Consider the following 21,060-nt stretch of genomic DNA (forward strand, 5'->3'; position numbering starts at 1 on the left):
TAAACTCAGTGGTGAAAAACAACTAAATACATCTAATCAAGAATTGTATTTAAGAACAGTTTTGAGGTATAACTTTAATAGTACTTTATACGTCTACTTCATCAAATGTCTACTCAAGGTAAAGTGGTTCCCATGTAACGTGATTCAGAGTTGTGATTGTTATCATGCGGACAGTAATATAGTTTTAACTTTTTAATCCAGCCATAAATGGATGGTCGAAATGCTGGAGTTTGTAAAAAAGAAAGAAAAAAAGGTTAAAAAAAATAGCTATTTTATATTCAGATGCATGCGAGTACGGAGTGTCCCATCTCTGTGACTCTAAGTGGCGAGACTGAGTAGTAGACTTTTACCGGCTTATTATATCACTCCCCGTGGGCCGGTCTGCACCATTTCCTGCGTCTAAGTAGTGACTCGCCACAGCTATTAATGCCCCCGATTAGAAAATATAAAACACCTAATTTGTGCCTTTTGTCATTTCACAAAATACATTACATGAGCTGTAGGTGTCGGGATGGTTGTTGTCACACAGCTATTTCAAGAATATTGATTACAGTGTTGTGATTTTACAGTCAGCTGAAAAAGCAAAATGAATGTATTTTAACCTGCAAGATTTAAGAGGCAATATTAAAAAGGGGAATGAATAGAGGATGTCTAGATACACGGGTAGGATGGGGGCAGACAAAATCAATTCAAGGCGCTCAGTTCCAGGATGGTGAGAATAAAAAAGCTTTTGATAAATATGGATTTGATGATAAAAATACATCAACACTTATCGACGACCCTGCCTTCCTCAGGAGATCCTCGAGGAAAGCGCAATGTATTTTTATAACTTATGTCCATATTTATTGAAGACTTTTTAATGTAATCTTTAGGGCCCACGATGGATTTTGTAGTTGAATCGTCCCTCTTTAATTCATCTTCAAGAGCACCTGTGGCTGTAAGGGTCGTGGTAAAAAGATCCTGCTGCTAGTTTTCCTAAAAGCCTTTTGAAAAATACTGTACAGTACTGGAGTCACAAAAGGCTACTCTGTAATGGTATCCAATACAATAGCCCAGCAGTATCTGCTATCCCTGTGAAGCTTGTAATGTTCTGAATTAAATTGGACTTTTATATTATATTGTATGCATTTGTGTGTATGCTTTGTCATCCCGCTGGGAATGAAATAATAAAAGGCAATGTGATTGGAGTCCAACCAGCGGTTATGTTTTTCCAATTTTAGATGTTGTCTGGATGTTTTGAGACGTTGCGTGCCAAATCCGCCTAAACTCACCATTGCAGTATAAACCACGAAGATTATAATTAAGCAGGCGACATTTTAAATTAGCCAAATATTATATTGCTATTATTCAAATCTGAAAATGTTTTATGGCTAAATAATAGCAATGACTGCAGGTTTCATTGCTCAAAGTGGAAATCTCAATTTGATTTGTTGATTCCAATTAGCGTCATGTATTTCTCGAGCCCTTTCACCTTTTGTTCTGCAGCAGAGGTACACAAAAGGTTTTATTCTGGCGTGTACTCAACGGCGTGCAGTTTGTCAGTTGATGGCAGAATTATACGCTTTTATCTCTCCAGCGCAGTTGGGGCTCTGAAATATGGGCACATAAGCAGGGGTCACAAATCATTGTTACACTTTAAATGATGTGCAATTAACCTCTGTGTCTTCTAGGTGCGGCGCTGTTGCACTTTACAACTGTTTGAAAGACTTTTTCGCCCTTTTTGATATCATTTTAGCTATAGTTGCATTAGAACTTTGAGTGTGCAGACTCTTACAGGCAGAGCATAAACTGTGATTTATCGTAATGGTAGCCAAAATGCTCTGTATCCTGCAGTGGGATATTTAATTCTTCTTACACACACACACACACACACACACACACACACAGAGCCCACTCCTGGGGTTGAGAGTGCGAGGTGTGACCCCTTTACCCCCTTATCCTCCCTCAGAGGCATTGTGTGAGTCCAGTATTCAGGAGGTGCACCCCTCTCTGACTGCTAATGTCCCAAATCCAATAGGAGACAAGGTTGGAGGGTCATCTTCCCATTCACACACAGACACACACAAACTCTCAGACACATTGCCTGTCACTCACGCGCACAGGGGCTGCCCAGCTGACTACTAATGTGGCGCGGACCCTCTGAGGCATTTCTCTCACCACTCTCGATCTCTCAGCCTGGCCACTAGTCTGCCCACACACGTCTACAGTACAGCCTTGCATCTCCTTTAACAAAACCCTGGGATGATATTAACAGGTGGACGGTATTAGTCCTCATGCATAAATCTCAACAGGGAAGGCAACATTACATTTTCTGGTATACTGAATGTAATAACTGCAGTGGGACGCATTGTCAGGATGTGGTTTCTTTATTATTTGGCTTGAAACAAACTGAGCAGGTTCCTAGCTCTCGAGCTCCTTCAAGCCCCCCTGATGTTCTTCCTGTCATTTCCCCCGCAACAACACCCACCTAAAAACCTTTTTCCCAGCTGCCTCCCACACAATAAATATCCCTCCTCAGGCAACTACGCCAATTCACATTATTATTGCTTAGTGAGCTTCCCTATTTTAAAGCCATAGTGTGTGTGTGTGTGTGTGTGTGTGTGTGTGTGTGTGTGTGTGTGTGTGTGTGTGTGTGTGTGTGTGTGTGTGTGTGTGTGTGTGTTTGTGTGTGTGTGAATGCACTATATGCACACATGCAAATTATACTCATCATATACAAACTGACTCCGCAATTCTGTTTGCATGTTGCATTCTGTGCTCCCACTATCCTGTTGTGTGTCCCTTTGGGGATTTGTCTTTTGCTGGCACTTTTGTATTCAGTCATTTTGTAAAAAAAAACTCTCCCCTATTGTTGTGTTTATTGGCGTATACCCGCCATACAGATGTGTTTCCACTGCACAAGATCTTCCACCTGTGGGACACGCTGCTGCTGGGTAACTCCTCTTTCCCCTTCTGTATCGGCGTGGCCATACTGCAGCAGCTCAGGGACCGTCTCCTGGCCAACGGCTTCAACGAGTGCATCCTACTCTTCTCCGACCTGCCAGGTGAGAACATCAGCTGGTGTTTATTACATCTCTGTGTGAATGCACACATCCCTCTTTGCAGGTACATTCCATACTCAGGTCAGGGCCAAATTGTACTTGAAAATAAACAACAGTCTCTTGGCATCATTTTTATTATTTGTTTCCCTGCATGCATTAAGATGTTATGGCTACCTGTAGACACACTTGAAAATCAGACAGAAATACTTTTTTTTAAGCCTTCCTCACTAGACTTGAAGGTTGTCCATCTGTATAAGCAGATGGCTGTGTTTTATTCCTCAGAGAACTAATGTGTGCTGATGTGTCTGACTTATTGATATCCTCAAAGAAGGCAGCTCTGCGCCCCATACACAGACCTATTCCCTGCGTGATGTGCTCTAAGCGTATTACGCTCTACTTTTTCAGCTCGGAGCCGCTCAGGCAAGAAAAGGAGACAAAAAATAAATTAAGCCAAGGTCAAGAATTTAGGTATGTGAGGCTTGCGGGCTGCCCGAAGCAACTATCTGCGTTGCTAATGCCGAGTTTTGTATTTAACAACTGCACAAACACGGGCGGAGAGTGTCGTAGGAGGGAAATGACACTGGCAGGAAACAGAAAATGTGGGAAATGGCTAAAGCATACGCAAAATAACAGGTGATAAACCTGCATCTGTTTTTTTCCCCAAAGCCCATTAGAAATAATGACCCTCATGGCAAATTACACTTCTGTCTGACATGTCAGTGCAACAATGAGGTGTGGAAATGGAAAAGGTGTAGCAGCGTATTGAAGTATTGAAATGTAGTCTTTTCACTTAGCAGTATGGTTGTTAATCCCTGCAGGTTCCAGTGCACAACAGGCTGGAGGACTCATTCTGCCTCCTTTAATAATAAAAAAAGGCACAGGAGGAGGGAAATCAAGGAGGAATTCAGTGGGTTGAAAAGCTTGATGGAACGGCACACTTATTAGTTTTGCTTTGTAATATGTACTTGTACTTTTAACAGACTGACCACCATTCCAAGGGCATTTTTTGATGTGGCGTAGGCAGACACTGACATATTGCCCAGGGGACATGTGTAGTTGACAGTATATACCACCCAGAGTCAAGACTCGTAAACGTGTCTCTGAATACACCCTCTTTTCAGTTGCACAAAGCAAATTACTTCGACAAATAATAATTTGCGTCATAAATTGAGTGAGCAGCACTCATAATATATTTTTTCAGAGTGCAACTCTCATCTAGGGGATGGCTCAAATCATGTCCTTAAACTCTATCCCCAAATGCTGCTTATTCCTTTCTTTTTTTCAACCTGAAAGGCAGAATGACATTGGGATATTTACTCCAACAGAGACAGGGGGGTGAATTGTCCAAATGGTAATGCAGGAGCACAGCCTACCATTCGGCCCAAATTCAGTGCTGCCTTTATACTTCACTGTGTTTTACTGCCCAAGTCCAACAGATTCCTGTGATGAGGCAGAGGGAAAGAGGAGAGCCAATTCTCCTTATAAAGGTAAAATATGTTAGGCCCAGAGCGGCAGTCAGCTTCTATGGCAAGATTTCCTGAGAGTGGCTACTGCTGCCAGCTCATTTCTCTTTATCAGTGCCAGCTTCATTATCACAGACAGCTTGTGTATACCTGGGTAGCAACAGAATAGTATCTGGCACTGTTAGGAATAAACTGGCCTGTAGACTGACCTAAAGATGGATTTGTTTACTGAAGCTTCCATTCATGTTCTGGTCCGTACTTAAGATGATTTGATTTAACTTTTAGAGGACACACACACTGTTAATCCAACCGAGAACCAAACATTTCAGCACAATGTTTAACAACGCTAGACGATAACAGTAGAGGTCTTCCGGCTTTTTTTTTTGGGGGGGGGGGGGTACTCTGCAGATAGACACAACACCACTTATTTTAGTGAGGCAGAAGTGATCATTTTTGTGTGACTTTGTATTTTCCTGAAAATGTTGCATATCCTGCCTTTTATTCTTCCCAAGGAATGAAGACTACTGACTTTGGTGATGGCCTGACTTTTTCTTCTAGCACCACAATCTCAAAACGTAGTTAGCTTTATGACCAATTACAAAACTAGTGACATTCTGAACTTCCTCAGCTGTACTTTGTTTAGAGCTAATAAACAGATTTTAGCCACTATATCCGACCACGTTAACCAGTATGTCTGCCTATCAGTTGAATTTTGACGTTGTCAGTGTGAGCATGTTAAGATGCTGTTGATCTAGTAGTTTAAAGCAACACTGCTAAAAAACTGTTTCACAGAGCTGCTTGTGTGTCTTTGTCCTCTTCCTTACATTAGCTTTTGAACTGCTAAATGCTTAGTATTTAAAGTGTATCTTGGATTATTTGGCTTGCAATGCATGCGATGCAAAGCATAGAACTAGAAAGTAGACACATATTTGGCCTTGTTACATAAGTGAGCTATATAAAACTCAACATACCTTGCCGCACGCACACACACACACACACACACACACACACACACACACACACACACACACACACACACACACACACACACACACACACACACACACACAGGACTGTAAGTTATGGTTGATATCCTGTGATTTGTGGCCCACACCTTTACGCTTGTAGAATTGATGTCCTCGTACAACTGAGGCTTACATTTATTTTTTTTCAGAGCAGACTCCACATGCTCCACATGTAGCTACCAGAACTGAACATGGGAAGCCACAAAACATACCCTGATGCTGGCAGGATATTATAACAGAAGGAATAATAGGCCCAGTCTAGTTTGTTTAGTAGGGGAGAACGGGGTAAGTAGGCACACTTTTTACTCTACTGAGAATTGGTCATCACCTAAATATCTTTCGATAGTCATTCCTACATTAAATTGAAGCTTAAGGTGTTGGCTTGAAATGTGTACCTCTCACTTTTTCTATCTTATTGTAATAAAGAAGAAATTAATCATCAAAGACACCCTTACACATTGTGACAATCAACCCCATCAAGGGGTCGGTTGTCATACACTATGGGGTTGTTTGTCACAATGTTATCTTAATGGGAATAATCTTGAAAAGAAGGAAAGAAAGTAGAACTAAATTTGAAAATGCAATTCCATTGTCAAGTTGACAAATAGGCCTATGTAACTAACTGTAGCCTTGGCAGCTTGTCTAGTTTGGGATGCACTGGGTTGTTTTGATTGTGTTGCCCTTTTTTCCTTTGCATGCTAGCTGCCTTTTCCTGCTCTATTCTTTCCTTCTCTGGGGTGTCAGTGAGGATACAGCTTGACAATTTATTTCGTTATTGGGTTCCTTTTCTGGCTGTAGCCTTTGGATAACTTGTGACAACCAACCCCCTCAAAAATGTGACGACCAACCCCAACTTGAATTTTTTGCTAGCATCAAGGCCAACAACCATCTGACAACTAATTAGCTTGCTAACCACAATCTAAACTATAGTTTACCCTTCACACTTTTTATGGGTAACAAGTGTTTTGTTATAAACCCATTCTGTAAAAGCCTAGAAGAAAAATACTGAGGAGCTAAATATTTTCAATTTGACATGAAAAACACAAACAGTCCTCTCACCTCAAATTCAGCAGTCTAACTCCAAGGAAGACTATGTAGGTGACCTCTGATCCCAATTCTGGATATTTACATACCAAAATTTCACAGACAGCGCCTTCTGGTTCCGAGATATAACGATTGTGACAACCAACCCGTGTGACAAATTACCCCGTTCTCCCCTACACAGGGAAAGATAGATCAAATAAAATGTGTTTTAATAAGATTATTTTTTTACACAAAACAAAATTAGGATTTATGTTGGATTTGAATGAGCTTTTGGATTTTAAACTATCAATAGAATAATTAAAGATTTAAATCAACTAACATTTTGACGCTGTAGTAAAATTATAGCAGCTGCAATTCTCAACTCATTGTGAATTTAAGGCACTACATGTAGGAGCACGTTGTTTCCCACTTTTTGTACCATTCATGTCAGGTACCATCATCATTGAAATTTCTGGTAATTTCAGCGTGTGTCTGATTGAAGCCTATAGTTAGCGTCAATGGCTTCGTCAATGGTAAAAAGGCGACAACTTCAAAGGTTCCTCCATTTAAATTTGTACTAATCTAAGGTTCAGAGAAATGGATGAATTTTGATGGGCACATAAGTGGGCTTGACATTTAGTCATGAAATAAAATAAAAGTCGGCTCCCTTTTATTCCTCTCTGCAGCTGTCGAAATAAAAATTAACAGTCAAGATAACGTTGCAGGACAGTTGCTCTTGAATGATTCAGACACTCTCCTCTCTTCCTCTCCTTCTGGGCAGCAAATGGCACAAGTGACATTTATTCTCAGTGACAAGCCTATTACGCACAACACTGTGTAGTCTTTTGTTGCCAAATTTCCACGGCAGAGGAGAGGTCCGGATTTAAGGGCAGCGATACAGACTGTGAGGTCATGTTCAACTACTGGTTCCAAGTTGTCGATATGACAGTTGAGTCATAGGCTATATACTGTATGTCGTAAACTCAATATGCACCACACAATTGTCTCTTCACAAAAATGTTTTTGATGACATCTTGACTCTAAAAATTGCTGTATTACTTTCAATTAAGATAAAATAAGAAACTTTATTGACCATTACATGAAATGTAAATTTGCCTTTGGCATTCTGGTACCATAAAACAGACAATAAGAAAAATACTAAAATACATAAAACATGAATATATTTTGGGCAGCAATGTTCATAGATGTAGAGTGGGGGTTATGTTATTATGTCTGTGGCCTATCTGTGGCCACAATAGAGGGAACAAATGACTGAATGATATCAGATCCAGCATACCGAGTCTGAAGTCAAATAAAATCTGAACGTGAAACAGGTATGATCTGTGCTGATGCCACATTTTGCCTTCGAGGCAGCAATGAATCTCAGCTTTCCATTTGGTGGCAATTAATCTAATTTTGTGCTTCCCATTCGCTTAGTCTTGGTGCCCCAGGTAATCTATAACTTTCTCTTGTTGGGAGACTTCATTGATTCACAATGAACCACAGAGGCTCTCCGGCTGACAGGAACCGCCTGTCTACTGATGATGCAGCAGCATTTGCCTTCACGGGACATTAGCATCTGTCTCAATGAGCAGAGCTGGCCACAGAACTGATGAGCTCTAGTTAAAACCGTTCATATCTTAGAAAAACAAGCATGAGCTGCTAAAAGTGCTCCAGGCAACATTTCAACCCTGGGACACCTAGAAGACTAGCAGAAGGAGAACATTGACGTTGAAGCATTGGATATTTGTATTTACAATCAGGGATTTGGTTGCCATTGGTGCCCTCCTTTGGCTGGTGCATCTGTGCATTATGTGCGGCTGGATCATTTTGCCACAATGTCAAGGATCACGCATACATAACCAAAAAGCTTCATGTGAGTTTAACAAAAGAGTGATACAGTTAAGTGTCAGTTTAAGTTCAAGAAACTGGTTTGCTGATCAGGCAAACATTTTTAAGATTTTACTATTAATGGATTGGATTTATATAGCGCTTTTCAAGGCACTCAAAGCGCTTTACAGGGTTCCAGGCTCCATTCGTTCACACACAGTCATACTGGTGGTGGTAAACTACGATAATAGCCACAGCTGCCCTGGGGCAGACTGACGGAAGCGTGCCTGCCATTCAGCGCCAACGGCCCCTCCGACCACCACCTCAAACATACAGCAATCATACACATTCAGAATGATAGATGTACAAAGCCAAGATAAATATGTCACTCTCCATTGCTCACTCCCATCCAATACTTTTATCATGGTTTACAATAAAAACAAGTTATTCAAAAAAGGGAATTGTCACAAGTATGCTTTGGTTTGTAATGTATGAATTAATGATCAAAAGCCATTTTCATGGTGTGTCTGTCATATTATCAAGTGTTAGAAAATGATCACACAACTGGTTTTCTCAATTTTAATTCACTAACATTTCCGATCTCCATTACCATAGATCTTCCTTTGCACCATAATCCAATTCCACCAAGCACCTGCGTTGCACCCTTAACTAATCACGCTATTGTACTATTCGTCGAAGCCCACCGTCAACACTGATACATGTAATGTTGTCTGAGAAAAAAAATAAAAAATTGCTCCTTATTCGAATTGTCCCCCTTAGAATTCCCAGCTGAGCCCAGAGCTTGTGAAAACCGCTATCAATCTCCTCTTCCTCATTCCTGCCTCTTTTAGCGGGAGGAGTGATTGCGTGCTGCATTTGTCGCCCTAGGGAGGGAGAAATGTGTTTCCCTGAACTGTGTGTAAGCTTGTCGGTGAAGAATCTCAGACCACCTGTGTGTTTATCACTGGAATGAACCTTGTAACTGAATCTGTGAGGTCCAATTAAGCCCCATGAGGGCTGACAATCCCCTTAACCATGATGGGGAAAGATACCACATCTCCTATATCTTCACTGGAACCCGGGCCAGGTGCAGCCAGGTCATCCCAAGGAGCCCTCATTAGCCAGACGTGCTTGCTTATCCACACAAAAAAAGAGCAGTGAAAGAGAGAGGATGTCTATGTGAAGAGAAGTGCGAAACTCAAAAATTCCTAATTTACCCAAATCCTCGGCTAATCCAGTGAGTCCCTGTTTCCCTAATCCTCTTTATTCCAAAGGCGAGAAGCAGGAGAAGGATTGATACTGCTGGAGAGACATTAGGCAGAGGAAACAAGATTTCAGCATTGTACTAAAAATCTATTCTGTAGCAGGAGGGAACGACAGCTAAACGATGGCCAGTTATTATCTTTAAAAAAGACACTGGCACGGCAGGAGGACTATTAATGGCAGCAAAATGCCAAGGTCAAGCTGCTCACTTCTGCATCTACACCTCCCACATGACATTTACATAATCTCTTACAATTTATGTCTGTTTCAAGGGAGGGGAAGGTTTTATTTTACTCTCATATTCTCACCCAGCAGTAAAATTAAATTGTGGAAGTAAAATGTTGTTCAACTGTAATTGAAAGAAATCTATTTTTGAGGGGGTGGTTAAAGTGAAATGTCCTGACTATTTAAAATGGATTGCCTTTTCATTTAGTACAGGCAGTAACATATGTAGCCTACCCCTCAGGATAATGTCTAATTACGTCTGATCCTCTCAGTTTCCATCTAGTGCCACCATCAGGTCAAAATGTCTTATTGGTCCAATAATATAATACATGTATTAACTTTCAAAGTCCTGATACTGCTATCACTTCCAGCTGTCTTCAGTGCTGATTAGCTCATTTTAGCACGCTAAAACACTAACCTTATAGTGAATATAACAACATTACACTTTGGAATGTTAGCATTAACAGTTTACTCTAAGCTGCACTGTGTGTATTTAAATCCTCCTTGAGTCCCTGGCATGGCTGTACCCTCTGAGGCTTGTGTGTATAGGGATTTTATTATTTGGAAATGTATGTGGATGTTTGCAATCATGGGGGAAAAAAATCGATATTAAGGCGGCTTTGTGGTTCATCATGACTTTGATCAGCAGTAATCAAACTCCAGCATTGGCAAGTCACAGCTCCAATTTCTTTTTTCTCTCGTCCTTTATTTTGCACAGAAATTGACATCGAGCGGTGCGTTCGTGAATCCATCAACCTATTCTGCTGGACTCCAAAAAGTGCTACGTACCGACAACATGCTCAGCCACCGAAACCCGCTGGTGACAATGGCTTCGGGAAAGCTGCAACATACTACTCGTCTGACTACCAGGATATGCCCAAGACTGACCTGGTGAGTTCCACACTCCTCACACACAAAAGCTGTAAACCGATTTACCTCGTTATCTAGAGAGAACTTCCAACTTTAACTGAGTCACTGTCTGATGAGATTGAGGTTAAGGTTAGTAACAGTGAATGTGATTTGAAATATACATTTTTACCTACATTTTGCCCTTCATAACATGTATAAAACATGTGTATACGCCTCTCTGTGAAATCATTTTGAAACATAAATAGCTTCAGACTGTCACCTTCCATTATCTCTGTTTGATCAGAGGTTTTAATAGCATCATTCTTCCTCCTTACACGTTCTTTCTGATTTTTGCACAAAGGGTAACTCGCTGCACTTTACTGAACAGCTGCTTTTTTTTTTTACAAATATAAACCTGATTGCAGAACATCAGTAACTCTTGTAAACTGCATTTCTCACAACCAGCATAACAAGTGTAATTGAGAAGTGTAAAAAGGCCTTTTCTTTTAGTTTGAGGGTTTCTGTGGCGCAGCCCTGTTTGCCTTTCCCACCCGAATGTGTCGTGTCCAGAAAGCTCACAGCCACTTCTTGTCAGCCCGATCCGCATTGTGCCCGAGTGATTGCTGTAATCTTTCTCATTCAGCCGAGTCTGAATGAGAAATTGGGGACGTGGTGGCATTGATCCATGGCCGCATCTATCTGCACCCCACCTCTTCCTATGAAAACATTGGGGCAGGAGTGCACTGCGTTGAAATGTCACTGTCAGCACTGGACACGCACACGCAGTACACACAAGACAAATTGTACAGTATGACTGCAAATAGGAATTTATGTGAATATACTTTTTTTATGTAATTTTGTTTTTCAAGCAGATTACAGTTTTTTTTTCAGACTCAATATATCAATATAAGCATACACAATATTGGTGTATACAAACATAAAACATTGTTACGATCATTGAGTTGGATCCAAATGCAGACCATGTACACAATGAGATTTTTAGAGAAAAGGGGTTTACTGCAGGGCTTTGTAGGGGTTTGATGGTGGAGTGTTGTCCAAGGAATTCAGAAGTGAGAGAGGGAGTTATAGTGTTATGTGGCTGGTTGGATTGAAGCAGGAGAAAGGAGGCTGGTGGTTTGGCAGGCAAGTGGGAATGTAATGTTCCCAGAGCACAGAGGACGAACGGTTTAACACAGCATAGAACACTGCAAATACTTCTAATGACTAGAACTGAGCGGTCTAGAAGCCTAATCTACCACATAAGCTTGGTCAATGATAGGGTGAAAAGTTGGTGTGGAACCTGCAGTTGATGAGATGATTGGAGGCAAGTTTGCTGGTGAGTGGGGAAGGGAAAGCACGCCCAAGACAACCCACACACACACAAACCATACAGGCAGAGACAGACAGGAGAGCACTGGAAATACAGGAGAGGAGACCCTGGGGAATATGCTGGGGCACAGCTATAGCCATGTCATGACAGAGAAATACAGATAGCAATATTTGAGCAAGTTGAAACGACAGTAACATAATTCAATCACTTAAATCACATATAATAACAAATTTAAAAAAACAGTGGAAGACGACATAGTAGGCCTAGTTATAAAATACTTGTCTGAATGTATTTTGAAAAAAGGCTACACGCTCTATTGAAAAGTACAGCCTTATGTCTGTTAGCAAATAATATTTTTTCCAGTTTAGGCTCACATAACACATCCAATACCCATTCACTTTGAGATGGAGCGAGTGCCAACTTACAATTTGACAAAAACAGCCGTCAGGCTGAGAGAGAGCTGAGGGCAAAAGTGTAGGGCTGTAACTTTAACATTATCTAGAGGGACGCAAAATAGACCTGACAAGTGACTCAGAGTTTTATCCTTTAATTCATTTAATGGAAAGAAAGTGCATGGCAAGATATTAGTTAATAGTCAACATTTATTTGTATTAGGCAGGGTCAGATTGAACAATTGTGAGCCTTAAAAAAAGAGCTGTAGCACAAATTATTTTCTAAAAGAAACCCCACAAAATTCTTAAAAAAAGAAAAAAAGAATATACTTTTTATGCCCCTTTCATTTTTCATTTTTCCTTTATTTATCCTCGAAAGATCAATTGAGGGGTGTCCCTCATTTGCAATGACCTCGAGTTAATTCATGTAATTCATTAATGCAACATTTAGTCAGTTCAAATTGAACCCTGGTGCGTTTCATTTGGGCAGTTGTAAATGAAAGAATTGTTAACCAAAATAACCGTTTTCAAGCTAACCTTATAGTGCAGGAAGTGAACCGAAATGCAGCTGGGTTGGAAAGAACATACAGAAAATGTTGAATAAAGTCCACAAGAATAATGATGTTTAAAAGCAATTTAAAGGAGAAGTAAGTGATATGTGATATTTTATACAGTGACTGCAGTTAGCAGTCTCCTCCCTCGTCCCTACGTCACCACCAGATGAACGCGCAGCCGTCTTCGTCAGATAGTGCCACGATGGAGAGCAGCGGGTAGTCGTTCACGTGTACAGACACCCGCCTCTTTATAGCGTTCTGTCTCCTGAATGGAAAAAAGTGAGCGGGATACTCAACATTTTATCTGGCAATTACTGGTACTGCAAAGCTGAATGACTGGGAGACATGTGTTATGAACTGTGCATACTTTTAAGTGATGGCTGTATGAATATATGAGTGATTTAACAAATATATTAACAAAGAAAAATATATCACTTTACTTCTCCTTTAAAATAATATTTTTCCAACCAGTAGATCAGTGTGAAGTCAGTCTAAAAAAAAAACCTTTCACACTTTTACACTGTTTATTCCAAATATCTGACCGATAAGATATCAAAATTGTTGTTTAATTATTTGGGCAGCCTACATTTGCTTACTGTGAAATCAAGCTAGACTAAATAGAACATTTGTTTAGATTATTATTTTTGCTCAGATTGGGAATAACCAAATGGACTATCCCTTTTGAAATCGCCATTTGATGTGCTTTGTTCCAAAACGCTCCATATATTTACTCATATAGCCAATTATGTGGGTGTCACTCTCCAAATACATTGCTGTTGTTTGTCTGATACTGATGCATATACAGTACTGTATGTTTGTGTGACATGCTTCCCTATTGCCCTCTCAGAGCAAGAGGCCCTTGTCAGCAGATTCTCAGTGAACAGAAATCCATCTCACTGGACAGCTGCTGTCCAGTTAGCTTGGTGTGAGTGAGTGAACAGGACAAAACGAGCTCTCCTTCGCTTTTCTCTGAGCAACTAACAAGAAAATCTAAGCATAGAAAAACATATACAAACTGCTCTACTCTTGTACCATTCATTAAATTGCCAACGAGACTGCCAAGTATGTTGACATGAATTGAGTATGTCTGCAGTTAGTTGGGCAGCTTTCACAAATTGCTTATTCATATTGGCGTTCAGTTTCGAATGGATGTCCACGAGGAAACAGGAATGCTGCCGAGGTTCCAATTTTCCACAGCAAATGCAGCATTCACAATTAGGTCAATTTAGGTAACGTCTACAACATTTGTTTACTTATTATTAGTCTTTATCTAGGATATAAAAGCTATTGCACAGGTCTTAGACACAATTACATGGCTCTATATATAAAACAGTATATGAAGCAATCTAAAACCAAAGCTTTTAAAAAAAATTAAAGGTTTTTGTATCTTATTATTTTTTATTATTTGTGTTGACATAATGACATGTCGTTTCAACTCTTAGAAACATCTCTCAATAAAGGCCATATAGTTGAATGAATGCCTCTGACACCTTGTCAACAGAAAGTGAACCTACTAGCTTCACAAAGATATGAGTTAATTGTGTGGCTGTTTAAATAAAGTTTTGGGTTGCATACATTACAGGCCTTCCTGTTTCTGTGTCCACCCTATATATGTTTTATTTCCAATTATCACATATCAATCATTTGTAACGTCTTTAACAAACTGCACAGTTCGGAAGATTTCCAGTAATCTTTTTGATTTCTTTGAAGTGTGTCATGCATAGCTGACTATATTATGAAGAACTGTGATCTTATGGGCTTGTTTTCAAACTTTTAAATCATCAAGCTTATAAGTTGAAAGCAGGTTGCTTATGCAACACTAAGGCAGCGTTATACTGCAGCCTCTGTAACTTCAGTTGTCAAAGAACACGTCTGTTCTCAATTTCTTTCTTTTGTCAGCAACAATAGAGATGAATTTTCATTAGAGGAGGCTGCTTTTGTTGTGCTCTCTCCAAGAGAAATCATTCATGTTAGAGCAATATCAGTAACCGCTGTGTGGACAAAATTAAAACTGGGAGTATGTGAGAAGCTGTGAGGACTTTGCTTTAAAGTCCTCCTCAAATGGTGTGTTGCTACAGTAAGGGCTATTTGTTGTCAGCATTTTTTCTCAGATCATGGCCTCAATTTTGCTGTTCTTCTTTTGTCTGAAAAAAATCTTTTTCAAATCATGCTCAAACACCACTGTGTTGTTTTCTATGTGAAAGCCTCAGCACAATTGCAGTCATGTGTGAAGGTGGTCCAAATGAGTCATTGACCATGTCATCAAGCTTTATCCAAGCTGTATAACAGTGTTGTTCCCAGTCCAATATGTTAAGTGATTGGGTTTATTTTGGCGACTGTGAACCACATAGACATGCACGCAAACACAAAACACTGCAGAGGATTTGTGTATGTTTATCAGCAGCTCCAGTTTAGCCCCATCGCTGTCAGGCCAGTGAAATGCAAAAGTGTCATTAAGACATTCTCAGCTGGCACACACTGCTCATCGTGTCCCCACACAGCGCTTCATCAGCTCCAGGCATGACAGGCTGCATAATCTGCCTATTTTTGTCACTATATTGTGTGTGTATGGATACATTTATGTGCATTTGCAGAAAGAGAGTTGCTTGGTTTCACTGGAATAGATCTATAGGTGTTTTCACTTATCTATGCTGCTCAGCACACTGAAATGTGCTTATACATGAGCCCAGTCAAGCAAATTAGCTTGTTCAACTCTATGGAGATTCCTGAAGTCCTCATCCACTTTCATGCAGGGACACAAACAATATAACTTAGTTGGAATCAGCAATCACCAGCTAAGCACTGTAAGCTGTTGCAAACAGAATCAGGCCAGATCGCAGACACTTTGCACCTTCACAGGGCAAAAGGCTCTCGACATCTGAGGAGCATCTCTACTCCTACATGGTGAATCGGCCAATTGTGGTAAATTGATGTCATAAAACTAGCCTCTGGTTGTTTTTATAATTATTCACCAGGATCAAATTCCTTTTTTGTGATAAAAGGGTGTATCCCAGATGATTTCCTTCCACATACTGTAAATTACACAACCGTTCCGATAACTAAACGCAACACGTTGGCTGCACGCCCATCTATTGGGAAGTTCTTTTTCAGTGATGTGTACAAAAAAGATTAGCATTGTTGGGTTGTCATAACAACTGCTTATCCGTGGTCTTCTGTTAAGTGTGTACCCTTAGCTTAAAAGGCATTTTGTTGTACTCCAGTAAGTAATCTTTTAAAAGCATTCCTTAATGGCAGACTGATTGACCCACTCTGCCTTTTTATCTGTCCTTGTATTTTTGGTGTTTTTTTAGACAAATGTTGAACACATTTATACAGGTCCCAAGGACCATTGAACAGTAACTGGGGTAACACTTTATTCATCACTAAATGCTTGCTCTTCTGGTTCCCTTTTTTGTTTTGTTTTTTAGATATTTTTTCCCATTATCTCTCTACATATTGCACACTATGCAACTCAACTGATTTATGCATACACACGAAAACATCTACATGCACCACTGATACAAACATGCTGTTTCTGGTTAAAATTAAAGCTGGTGTACTTAATGATTTTGTTGTTGATACTGTATATTTGATGTACAGTATAATCATCAATGGGGACATATCAGCACGCAGAAACAAGCCCATATACCCTCAGTGTAATACTAATAAATACAATGTCGAGATTAAACTCGGTAAAGCTGGAAGGATGTTGACAGATTTGAACCTACGGTATCAATAACTCATAAGAAAAACGTTATTGAAACACAAATGATGGTTCTTTGCTAGAGCCTTATTTTTTATTGAAACGAGGCGTCCTCTAAGCTCCACTAATAAATGCACAGCACTGTATCAGAAGCACAAAGCCGAGTGTGGAGAGAGACTGCTGTGCTCGCTCAGATGAGAGGAAGGGTTTCCCGAAAATCTACATGGTTTTTTGTGATGTGATTCGTGTCAGGTTGCTCTATAGCAGTTTTTAACAAGAAATTGAGACCAGAAAAGTAGTGTAATAGGAGATCTTTAAAGGACGTCTCGTTTCGGTAACAATTGGGTGGCAGCCTAATTCTTTTAATGACCTATCGTCACCACAATACATTTGTTTGTTAGCTTGTGGGAATGGACTTGGAACATCACTTTTTATTTTTCACATTTTATGCTTGAAGGGTTCAGTCCCCTGCAGCTATGCCTGTAGCTCAATGCAAATGAACCGTTTTGGCAGTGCATGTGGACACTGGCTAAAGACCATGTTCTGGTCACTGCTGCTGGTCATCTGTGGTGCTTTCATATGCTGAAATAAAATGTTCCTCTTTTTTGCCAACGATAATGAAATACAATTTTTTGGGAGTGGGAGAAACTGTACAATGACTGTGTAAAATATTTCATGAATACACACAAGATTTAGTCAACACAGGAGATATTCATAATCACTCTTCTCCTGGTCTTCAAGAAACAAGAACACCCAACCTGATACCATTCTGTCTTTTATCTCTTGTGTCCTGTGTCAATGACTGCTTATCCACATTCAATTATTCAAACTGTATTCATATTCATTTGAAAGCCCACAATACAATTGTGTCCCCATTCATTTGAACTAACTTGACTTATTTTCTTCTAGTCTCGGGAGCCTCTGGCACTGTGTGACCTGAAAGCAGAGGTATCCCCTCGTATCTCCGCTGAGGACTTAATCGACCTCTGTGAGCTGTCAATGGCCGGGCCCACCAAAAGGACCAAATCCGGCAAGCCTAAAATCATTGCTGTCGACATCCGCAGTATAGAGGAGTATCCTTACCATTCTCTGTATAGCTTTGAAACTAACTTGTCATTCCCCCACCTGTGTCAACAGTTATTCCTATAATAGTGGCATTTCGATGTGTGGGACACAGCTTGGGTTGTGTCCAAAAAAAACAACGAACGTTCTGCTGACATTTGGCTTTCCATAACAGTTGAAGGTGCTTCAGTATAATTTGATTTATCAAACGTGTACCAACTTGACGCTTTCTGTTACTTAAGCACTACAAATCATACCTTTTGAACTCCAACCAAATGTGAAGATAGGAAAATTAACATGGGGAGGGGTTTTAAAATTGACTTTTTCCTTGTCTCTGTTATGGATAAAACTGTTGTGACTTAACGGACTGTCCTTGTTAAAGTGCTGCTGACTTCTGATGCCACTGCTTTAACAGGAAAGTTCTACTAGAAAAGAGTTCCTATGATGTGTTGTGCAACCACGTTGAAAATCAAATATGTTTGTAGTTTTTCCTGACTCCCACACTGTAAACCTGAGAGAAGCATTGGTTGTCATAGAGAGAGGAGATGCAATATTGTTTGAATATGGAGCTAACGGCCCACACATGCAGGCCTATTTCTGTCTGATCAGGGAACCTTTGTTTTCTATACAGATACCTATTAACGTTTTCTTTCACTCATGAATTATTTGCACAAGGTTAGAGTGTCATGGAATACACGGAAACAACAATCGTACACAGTTGCACAACAAGAATCCTTTCGCTCTATCTCTCACTCTTATCTTTTGTTTACGCTTTTACCTGGTGCCAGGGCTTTGCAGAGGTTTGAATTTGAACAACAGGAGTTAAAAATCCCAGTTCCATCTAAGACAAGAAGGAGCAGATTTAGAGTAGAGGATTGGCTTTAGATATGTGCTTCCAGATTCTGTAAAACAATAAGTTGGGCCCATATCAAATTCACCTGGGCTGCCAAACCATGTTGTTTGTAGGAACTGGGGGGCGAGCTGTCATAACGAGCAGTTTGCTGTGCTGTCGGTGCGGGGGCGCCGGCTGTGAGTTGTCGGAAGGAGCCGGTGAACGTGGAAAGTCGAACTGCATCATATAGGCCTAGGCCTACTTCATAACTTAACAGGCTTATATGAAAACCCCCAAAAAACATTTGAACATTAGAATGTAACACAATGAAATTAATTCAAAAACAATGAAACCAACTTCAATCACTTTGTCTCTGTGTGAGATGGGGTCATACGTAAACATCTAGTTTTCAGCTTGAACAGCTCTGTATTTCTGTCCTGTTTTCATATTTGTTTGAAGTAGACGTTGTCGCTCATTTGGGAAAAGGTGATGTCATGTATCTCCATGGAACAGTCTCAATGTTGTTTCGCTCATGTAGCAGAACTATCAGTCCAATTAGATCAGACCACAGACACACAGTCCTGATGAAGAAGGTCTGACAACTATTTCCCTGTTTTTGATGGACAAAATACAGCCCTGGAAAAATAATTAAAAAATGTTGGACATATTATAGAAACTACTGAAAAGAAGACTCCCAATTCCAAATCAAATATTGCCATTTATATAGAGATTGCCAATTCACGCTAAGGAAGGGTGTCTGGCCCGAAATGTGTGTGTGGCAATTCATTCAATTTGGGAGGCAGACATGTTGAGATATACATTGATATTATAATCGTGGGAGGGGCAGGCTGACCAGAGAACAGCAGGAGGCTGTCTGTAAAAGCAGTGTCCATTCAGATGTATATTCAGGCTGGGCTATTTTACCTCCACAATAATTTTAATTTAGAGCATTTCCATTAAGTAATGTAGAGATAAAGATTGAAGAAAAATCCAGACTGGTCTTTTAAATTTTTCCAGAGCTGTATATAACAGGTATTAGGAAAAACATGTATCAATATGTTAATGTTTCTGTTTCTTAAAAAAAGGAAATGTAGTATGAAATAGGAAGGAAAATGAGTGGAGTTCAGCAAATGAAAACATTGCATTCTTCTGGCCTTTTGGCTACACCATAGTTTTTTTGCTCTTTTACATGATACATTTAAAAAGAAAACTCGAGCCAATTCGATCTGGCTATTGTTTCTAACAGTCAGCTGACGATTGTGACTGATACAATTTAATTTAGAATGTGGTGAGCGATTCTTGGTTAAACCTCTGCGTAGTGCGTACAAAGGAAGTTTTGTTGTTAAGCTAAACACTATATCAAGTGACGATTTATTTTTTTAGCTGCTAACAACCACTTGACATGCTGTGGCATGTGTGTTTGCTGTCCTAAGGAAACAAGTGACTAAGTGCCTTAGATCAAAAATTATTTATTTTCTTGCTAGCTCTGCACAAAACTACAATATTACATGAAAAACGAAAATCAATTTTGCTTTTGCAGATGGGCAGTTTTTAATAATCACTGCAAGCACAAAACCCTGTCTATAAAAATGCAAAGGACCCCAGGGAGGAGCTTTCAGATCGTCAGTGGAATGGTAATCGTCAAAGAGGGTTAAGAGTCATTAATCAATAGGGATTAGTGAATAGAGCGTGGGATTTTAAGATGGAAGTTGTGCTAGCCAAATTCCTACACAAGAGCCTCCTGAAAGAAGGAGACTCGTCAGGCTAATTCATATGGACAAAGGGATTTGACCACTTTCACAGGATTTGGAAACTCTTGTTCACCTTTATTGCGATCTTAGGCAAAGCTCTGTTGTGGGTGTCTGCGGTCAGAGGAATTGGTCTATAGTAAGACCTTTGTTAAGAACCAGGACAATCTAGATGCAGCTGTTTAGGTAGATGGTTGTTATTATATGACGGTGTGTGCCTGTTGTAAGACCAAGGCTTAATGTACCACAAAAGGATTTGTCAGCAAGTGTATTATGTAACATACTGACTGTACAGTATGCTCTTATTGCGGCCGTTATGCCTCTGTGAACATTGCAATTTGACAGAAAGAGACGCAGAACACTACTTGCCTCAAAATATAGCAATAATGGCAATAGCTACTCTCTCTTAAATAGCACAATCTCCTTTTCTCAAGAGTTATTATTCAGTAGTAAACCACTCTGGGCTTGTTCACTGTACCCTGTGCTAATACTCACTCAGTTTTCCAAGCAAGTCCTTCACTAAGACCTCTTCCTTTTCGTTCTGTTTTATTTAATTTTCTCCTGTTGACTCTCTTGTTATATCTCTTAGTCTTCATTTCAGTCTTTCCCTTCAGTTAAGAGAGTGTGTGTGTGTGTGTGTGTGTGTGTGTGTGTGTGTGTGTGTGTGTGTGTGTGTGTGTGTGTGTGTGTGTGTGTGTGTGTGTGTGTGTGTGTGTGTGT

The 21,060-nt window shown here is 40.0% G+C and overlaps 1 protein-coding gene across 2 annotated transcripts in view; it reads left to right on the forward strand.

The window, feature by feature from the left end:
* Positions 1–21,060, forward strand: part of tbck (TBC1 domain containing kinase) — a 40,648-nt gene that overhangs the window by 11,721 nt on the left and 7,867 nt on the right. For both annotated transcript variants that reach the window (XM_080030109.1, XM_080030110.1), the window contains exons 22-24: positions 2,883–3,044; positions 10,589–10,761; positions 17,608–17,771. In XM_080030109.1, coding sequence (XP_079886235.1) covers positions 2,883–3,044; positions 10,589–10,761; positions 17,608–17,771 — 499 coding nt within the window. The remainder of the gene's footprint in view (positions 1–2,882; positions 3,045–10,588; positions 10,762–17,607; positions 17,772–21,060) is intronic.

Source organism: Ammodytes marinus (genome assembly GCF_949987685.1).
Source record: "Ammodytes marinus genome assembly, chromosome: 6".
NCBI classification, from domain to species: Eukaryota; Metazoa; Chordata; class Actinopteri; order Uranoscopiformes; family Ammodytidae; genus Ammodytes; species Ammodytes marinus.